The sequence below is a fragment of the Fukomys damarensis genome, unplaced genomic scaffold (assembly GCF_012274545.1).
Source record: "Fukomys damarensis isolate Sample0158 unplaced genomic scaffold, DMR_v1.0_HiC HiC_scaffold_19, whole genome shotgun sequence".
Classification (NCBI taxonomy): domain Eukaryota; kingdom Metazoa; phylum Chordata; class Mammalia; order Rodentia; family Bathyergidae; genus Fukomys; species Fukomys damarensis.
The window spans coordinates 7,659,005-7,667,226 of record NW_022900931.1 but is presented as its reverse complement, the minus strand read 5'-3'; the positions used below and the strand labels follow the sequence as shown (position 1 = coordinate 7,667,226).

The 8,222-nt window shown below is 39.7% G+C and overlaps 1 protein-coding gene across 7 annotated transcripts in view; it reads left to right on the top strand.

Annotated features, from left to right (window-relative positions):
• Tnrc6b (trinucleotide repeat containing adaptor 6B) overlaps nt 1-8,222 on the top strand; it is a 227,315-nt gene that overhangs the window by 100,988 nt on the left and 118,105 nt on the right. The window contains exon 1 of one of the 7 annotated variants that reach the window (XM_010612519.3): nt 2,562-2,788. The exons of the other annotated variants lie outside the window; for them this stretch is intronic. Within the exon in view, the coding sequence (XP_010610821.1) occupies nt 2,784-2,788 (5 nt within the window). The 5' untranslated portion in view covers nt 2,562-2,783. Of the gene's footprint in view, nt 1-2,561; nt 2,789-8,222 lie in introns of those variants that run through there. 7 annotated transcript variants of the gene reach the window in all.

Sequence of the window (8,222 nt, the reverse complement as noted above, 5' to 3'; positions counted from 1 at the left end):
TTTTTTTTTTTTTTTTTTTTAAGATAGTGTCTTGCTATGTAATTCTGGCTGGCCTTGAACTCACTATATAAGTACCCCAGGCTGGCCTCGAATTCCCAGTAATTCTTCTCTCAGCCTCCCAAGTGCTGAGATTACAGGCTTGTGCAGTTATGCCCAGCTTTTCTTAGATTTTTTTAGTTAAATGCTGTTTATTATTTTTAATTTCATTTCTTAATTAAAATATTTTGAATAATATGCAAAGGTGTCATCTTTGGAAGATAATTTAAATGTATATGTTCTTTTTTTTTGTTTCTTAAGTAGTTTTATTACTTTGTATCTTTACCCATAATAATTTTTTAAATTATCTATTTTCTAATAAATATATCACAGATTTCAATGTGTATTTAGTATTGTATTTATTTTATAAAAACAATTGGAGTAATTGTTTTACACTTAGTGGTATTGTACAAAAAATCAGACCTGGAGGTTGAAGTAAACAATATTGAGCATATCTGAAAACAGGACCGATTTTTTTTAAATGTGTTTGTTGTGTTTCCCAACGTTTTGTGCAGCTTGCTGTTTAACACATACAAGGCAAAACATGTAAACATTTGTACAGTAATATTCTACCTTGGGGAATGGAGACCTAGCAAAATTCACTTTCATAAAGAGATCATGTCCATCACAAATTAAAACAAGGTGGCTGTAGAGTCAATCTCCATGCATTTTAACATATTGAGCATGCTTTATGTAAGTACGCCTTCTGTAACTTATCAGGAAGGTATTGGAAAATAAAGTAAATGTTCAGAAATTCCATCCTAGGAGTTTCCTGCTTTTGCCTGCATCTCAACAGTCAGGCCAGAGCCTGGCTCTTCCCCTCAGTGCTATGCAAAGACAGTGGAAGCATTCTGCACCATACATGTCCAGGCTGCCAGGTTGCCTGGGCACTGATCTCTACCTGCCCTGAAATAGCTACTTTCCTGTTCCACTTGGGGTAGAAGTGCAAAGAAAGGGGCTGTGTAAAGACCCAGAAGCCAGAAAGACAAATGTGTAGTTATTAGACACCGTTCGCAGGTCTCTTTTCAGGGCAAGCTAGCCTCCAGTCTTACCAGTTCGGGTCTCTGACTGGTTCTCCTGGAGAAGCACTTTGGGGAAACCCACCTTTTCTGATTTCTAGAGGTGGGATGAATCTGATTGTCTCGGGCATTTCTTGCTTGCTTTCTACTACCTCAATTACTTTATTTCCTTAAGCATATCTTGGAATTGGTAAGTTTCTGGACACTGTGTGACTTTAATTCCTCTGAATTTCTTATATTTGCATGGAAGATTTCCTCCTACTGAGCCCATCCCTTCTAATAGAGACCCAGGTCATTCATTCATTCATTCATTCACCCACTCTTTAGGGCAGAAAGAAAGTTAGGGTGTTTGGCCTTACACAGTTTATGTCTACCAGGAAAGCAGATTCTTTCACAAGTACTAAATTGCAATTATGACTGTACTGAAGAAGCAGTAAAAGATGTCATGGAAGTGTTTAACGGGAAAGCTAGGAGACTCAAGAATCTCTCCCAGAGTAGAGACTGACTTTTGAGATGGCCAGGATAAGGCAAACAGAGCTGCTAAAAGAAGCCAAGAGCAGAGCTTTAGGGCAGAAACTGAAGATACTATCTGCTATAGTCCAGTCTCTGCTTTCTACACCTTCTAAATCTGAGGCCCAAGAGGCGAGGGATTTAAGAGCCTTTAGTACTGAAGTTCCACTTCTCTTATCCACAGGGCTAGAGAGGCAAGTCCCACGTGGGCTTTTTAGGCGGGTAAGAAGAGATGGTGGAAGCCAGGTAGGTTTTAATACTGTACCTGGTCTCTGTCAGCTGCAGAGCTACAGTACTCCCCAGGTGGGGAAGGAGATTAAAGATGACTCAGACCTGTCCTGGCCCAGAGGAACTCAGTGTGCTGTAGCATAGTTTGTGTTTGGGTTTGGGGGAGGAGCTGTATTCACACAAAACATTGTCAGGTTTAGAATTGGGAAATCAGTCCCTGTTCTGCAGCTGTCTGACTGGGGAGATAATATGCTACTTAACCTCTCTGAGTTGCTATTCACAGTTTATACTTGGACGCATTTGTTTTTAGTCTTTCAGTGCGTGTGAGAAGTTAGCTAGAGATCAGTTGTGCCCTATATTTCACTTTAATTTAAAAACTAAAGCCATTTGTTTGGATAAAGCCTTAAGCCCCCCTTTAAAGAGCAGTTTGCCAGCCTGTGCTTGCCCAAACATCTAGAGAATAACTAGCAAGTGAGCCAAGATAAGATCCAGGATCTTAAGAATCGTTAGCAACTGAGCATATTTCTAAAAACCAATAAAGATTTTTCTATTTTGTTCATCTGTTACCCTTATGCTGTTGCCACTTTCACATGCAGTGTCTGTAGGCGGGGAGTGTGAGATTACGGCATTGCACAAATGAAAGGGATGGAAAAGGGCCGCTTCCCCTTTAAGGCAGCTTCGGCCCCAGCTCCCTCCCCTTTCCTGATTGACAAACCTACCCGAAGTCACATGATCCGCCTCTATTTGAAGGTCACAAAAAGCTGCTTCCTTTAGAGACAGAGGGGGAGAGAGAGAGCTAGAGGGAGAGTGAGTGAGAGAGTTAGTTCAAGCCAAAATGGCCGACAGAGTCTCTGCTGGTTTCTGAATATTTAAAATACAAAAAAAAAAAAAAAACAAACAGACAAAAAGAATTCATTTTTTGGACCTTTTTTCATTTCCATTTCTACCTTGTATGCCTCAATTTGCTGGATTTAAGCACTGCTGCACTTTATGAGGTTGGTAAATATTTTCAATTTTTTAAAACCAATTGATTTATATGGATCTTGTCTAACCGTTTTCACTAGTGCTGTTGCAAATCGACATTTGTCTAGCATGGAGACTCTTCAGACATTTCGCGAATCTCTGTAAATCAGACCCGTGATATAGTTTTGGTTCGGCATTTTAGAAATGGAAAAGACTTGGTGAAATATTTAAATTTTGAAATGATTTAATTGCACCTTTAGTTTATATGTAGATTTTCATCTTCATTTCTGTCTTGCAAATAAATGAAGCTACGAGTAATTGGAAATGTGATATTTAGAAAGAGGTTTATAAAAAACACAGACTTTCCCCTCCCCCCCTTAAATCTGCTGCAAAAATTTGCATAAATATAAATGGGTTTGCATTCTTTCGGCTGCTAAGGCCGACAAAGGATCTGGGAGAGGACAAGCCCTAGAATGGGAAAGCGTTTTGAGTTTTTTTGCTTTTTTTGTTTTTTAAATTTTAAAGTAGGCCATCCTTCCTAGAGAGATGTAAAACCTAAAGTAGGACCCGATACATTTTAAACCTTGTGTTGGGTACTAGCAAACACCGTGAGGTTTGGGGTATGTGGCTCACCGCTCTTTCTGCGCGCGCTCATTTGCCCGGGTCTCTGTGTGTGTTCTCAAATGTGCAGCCAGATGCGCTTTTATTTTGATCGTGGTTTCAACCAAATGGTAGGACTATCTTGTAAACAAGATATTTTGAAGATGTAAACAGCTGTTCACACCGATTAGGAATTATTTCTTTATCAGTTTTCCCTCTAGATTGGCTTCCATTTTTCACGAAAGAAAATTTTTGTTTAATTTTATGTAGATGAATAACTGGACTCTTCAACAAAAATTCGGTGTCTTGTGTATGTTTGCCTGTTTGGCCGCGTATCCATTGTGAAGTGATCGTGCAGGATCATATAAATAAGTAGCTGTGTGGTTGTTAGTAACCCCCGAAACTGTGCAGTGCCCAAAGTTAAATTCCATTACTCCCAATGCAGGATTCTAGAAGCCTGAGAGCGGGGAGGGAAGAAAGCCGAAAACTTGCTTTCTCAGAGCCACCTCCCCCTATCTTTGTGAGAGTGTGATGTAATGCTTCTCGGTCTGGTGGGCTGAAAGGACTGTAGTTTGTGATGTGGCGGGTAAATTGCCCCCACCCCTGGGTAAATTACCCCACCCTCCCGGGCACATCCCTGGCTCTAAGAAGCCTTGTTTTCTTTTCTCTTTTTCCCCTAATTTTTATGCCGTGGCATATTGGCATGAGAAAGAGTCTGTTCTTCTAAATCTGTTACAAAGTATAGTCTAGAAAAGGCATTTAAAATATGCAAATGGGTTGAATTGTCATATCCCCGTCATTAAATATGTAGACTTGGATTAAAGCTAATTAAGCATAAATGGAATAATTTTGATTAGAAGGGAGCAGTGGTTTTTGTTGTTTCCTTTTTAATCTAATTATGAGATGCTTGTTGGGTCTGAAAGTGTTAAAAAATGGGAAAAATGCTGGACCATTTTGAAAATTTGACAGTCTGGAAGAGGGTGTGTAGTACTTTCAAAAGCTTTATTCACTGTTAAAATGGATTGGCCTCTTGTGCTGAAAATGGCCTGTTTCTTTGGGCAATTGTGTGTAGATGAAGGGACTTTCACGCTAATTTAACAAAAAGACTTTTATTTGAATACTTAAAGATAATTAAAGTCTTCTGTCTCTAAAAAACAAGTATTTTATTATTTTTTTAAAGTAATAATGTTATCTTAGTAATGATTACAAGTGGAGAAGTGACATTTAGATTTGATGTGAATTTTTTCTGGTGATATAAATTCAGCTTTTGCATAAGAGGGTTTGGAGACATTACATCAAGGAGGTAGGCAGACTTGTGTTTCTATTTTTACAGTTTGAATGTAAAGAAAAATAAATTACCTTAGTGATAAAAGAGTATTGCATTGGGGTGGGCCTAAGAAAAATTAGAGCTCTGGGGGGTGTGTGTGTGTGTGTGTGTGTGTGTGTGTGTGTTTCTGAAAACGAAAGCAGTTATTTGGGGCTTTACTTGTTAGATGATTTATTTATGACCATTTCCTTAAATTGGCTTTGCTGAAGAATAGAGAAAAACTGAGGCTTTCCATGTTTTGCCCTTCGCTTGTTTTTGTGGACTGTGCACACATGTGAATGGCAGATTACTTCAGTTTGCAGAGCAGAGGAACCAGAGTAGGGTGCCTGCTCTCCAGGCAAAAAGGAGAATGAGCACTAACGGAATGCTGTCTGATTCATTGACATGTGTTTTATAAGTATTTTTCTGGAGAGAGTTGAAAGGTGAGATAAATAAGACCTGCACTCAGTATGGTGAGCAGGATGCCTGTGGTGGGTTTTAGAAGCTCAGCTGCCATTTTGGATCTAAGTTCCTGTAAAGCCAATCCTTATGGCTCACCAAAGCGATGGTAATTCAGAGCAAACAAAAATGAGTAATACATCCAGTGTGCAGATGGGTAGTATTTAATTTGTGCCTTTTGTTGAAGATTTTCTGTTGGTAGTGTGATTCAAAGCTTTAAAAACTTGAAAGCTGCGGTTGATGTTAGGAAGAGCAAAACCCACAGGTATTAGCACTTGCATGTTTTGGTTTTGCTTTTTAAAAATGAGGTGGCCTATGCAGAGGAAGTTTCTTACTGGAGAAAGTAAATATAATTCCTAATGAATCTGCCTGCACCTGTATTTCCTTATGCTGGATCTACTTGTGGTTCTGTAATAATAAGTCATTGTGTACAGCCCTGTTTTGTCTCGGAAAGAAATGTCCCAAGCTCATCACTACGTCACAAAAATGGGTTGCATTTGTCAGAAATAGTATCTTAATTGTAGTATTTTTCAGTCATTCTCTGGTTCCCAGAAAGTATAGGTACCTTTGATGAATCGCACAGGCTCAACTCTGTTGTTCAGTAAATGGCCACTTGTTATTTGCTGTGGCCACCTGGATAGTCCCTTAGACATAAAGTTGAAAATTGAAGCAAAGGCTTCTAAGGCTTTTCTGGTTCTGCAGCTGTTTCAGAGACATTGAAAGAGTGATGCGTAATTGGTGAGACCTTCAGAGCATCCTGAGCAGGAAACAGTGATACAGGGCCATACCCTACTCAGCTGCCCCAGGACCAAAAAGTTGGGAGGGATTTAATTTCTGTAATTCAGATCCTACAATCGTTGACCATCTGCAATTCACACTGCATAGGTGAATGTACTTTGCCCCTCTCCTCCCACTCCTCAAGGAGTATCAATCCAGCAAGATTGTTAAACCGGTCATCTCACCTTGGTAGTATGCCTGCAATATTTAGAACAGGTACCTAATAACAGAAATATCCTGAGTTTCTTCATTGGTCGACCTCTCTTTCTTTTTTTTTTTCTTTCTTTCACTGTTTTTGTTTTGTTTTGGCTTTTTTGAGACAGGCTATCATTATGTAGTTGAGACTGACCTGGAACTCACTATGTAGCCCAGGCTGGTCTTGAACTCAGTGATCCTCCTGCCTCAGCCTCACGAGTGCTGGGATTACAGGCATGTGCTACCATGCCTGGCCTCTTTTTTTTTTTGGTCAACCTCTTTTTCAAAGAAGCCAAATAATTACCCATTGTTAATTTTTAGTCATCATTCAAGTATTAGATTTTCTTTAGGTGGAACTTGAGATTTCAAGATGAGATTTCTGACATTGGCTGGTGAGGGGTCAGCATATGCCAATTCTCCCTAGTACAGTATTGCTGGTGGATTTATACTAATCCCACTTCCCTCACCTGCTTCTTGTGATTTAAAACCACTTCAAAGTGGGTTGGGGTGAATTGAAGCCACTTGGTTAGAGAAGGGATTTGACCCACGAGGTTAAGTAACTTAACGTGTTCTTTCATCCTTCTGTCATATTCAGGAATCATATATTGTACCCTGATGTAGGTGCTGGGGGTGGATTGAAGAACTAATTTGGTCAGCTCATCATTGCCAGCCACTAGGTGCACGTGAAGATATTTGCTATCTGGCGACTGTGTAACTTACTGCTTGGGTTGTGACTAGGATAACTGTATAGTTCTCTTTACTGATAGTGAATGGTAATTTTTGCTCCTGGTATTTCTGGAGACTTTCAGTGAAGGTTTGGCTTGATAGCCACTGTGTTTTCTGTAGCTGTGCAAGTTCTCACTTCAGAACTCTTTGGATTATCTTTGAAAACTTTGTGACCTAAAGTTGCTTTCCTGGTGATTCTGTCACCCTTAGTTTTTCTTTCTAAATATGTCTGAATTGTATCACCATCTGAAATTACACCGTGTGTGGTGCATTCTGTCCATGAAACTGTAAGCTATCCTAGAAGACATTTCCTGCCTTGCTCATAGTTCTCTAGACCAGGGATTGGCAGGAGTGGATACTCAATAAAAATGTGTTTGCATTAGACCTTACCGTGTGGTCATCAAGACTAGTTGTGTGATCATAAGTCCCTAGTTTTGCATCTGTAAAATGGGGACGATACATTGTGAAACATAAAGGAAATGCTGTGAGGGCCAGGCACTTCATCTTGTGGCTTAGCATTTCCTTCCCCTTTGCAGTATCTGCCTTTGTTGTTAAATCAGAAAGGCTTTTATTGCCCTGGAGAATGCCTCCATTCTGTCCCATGGCTACCAGGATCAGAAAGTGTATGCAAGGGAGTGCACAGAGCTGTAGTGTGGACAAGGACAGGAGCAGCACCAAGCCTTTTCTTTTTATTAAAGTCCCCACATTCCTGTAGTGTGATGTCTCTCATACTCTCCAGTTTCCTTCAGGCTCTGTCTGTGCTGTATCCACATTTGCCTTGGCTGCTTTTCATAATTCTGTGCTTTGCATCTAAAGGTCCTCAGCAATTTCACATGAGTTGGTTTTAGAGTTTACAAGGCAAAGAAGAACATGGAATAGTGTCCCCTTCATTTTGATTATTCTAAGCTCACACGTGCAAATTCTGTTTACTTAGCCAAATTATTACTAGTTTTGACTCAAAAGATAGATAAAATAAAAATAGAGGTCAATTCCCCTCACTTTATTCAGTTTTGCTGAAGTAATATAAATGACACAGAAATGGCTTTTATTCCCTGATCTTGCTTTTTTTAAGCCTAGAAAATTATGATCTGCTTACTCATTCATTCAGCAAATAATTATTGAGTACCAGTTACATGCCAGGTTTGCCAGTCCTCTGGGTGTTGGGTGATTATAAAGGAAGTACACTAAGCTAAAAAGAAATGACAGCTTGTGCAAAGACCCTGTGGCAAAGAAGACATTGTCATATTTGAGAAACTGTATAACATACAATGGACATTTCTAGATTATAATATGCTTAAGAGAAGAAAACCATCTGGGAAATGAAGCTACAAAGCTAAGTCTTGGCCAGACGTGGAAGGGTCTGCAAGAGCCAGGGGTTTAGCTCAGTGGTTCCACCACCTGTC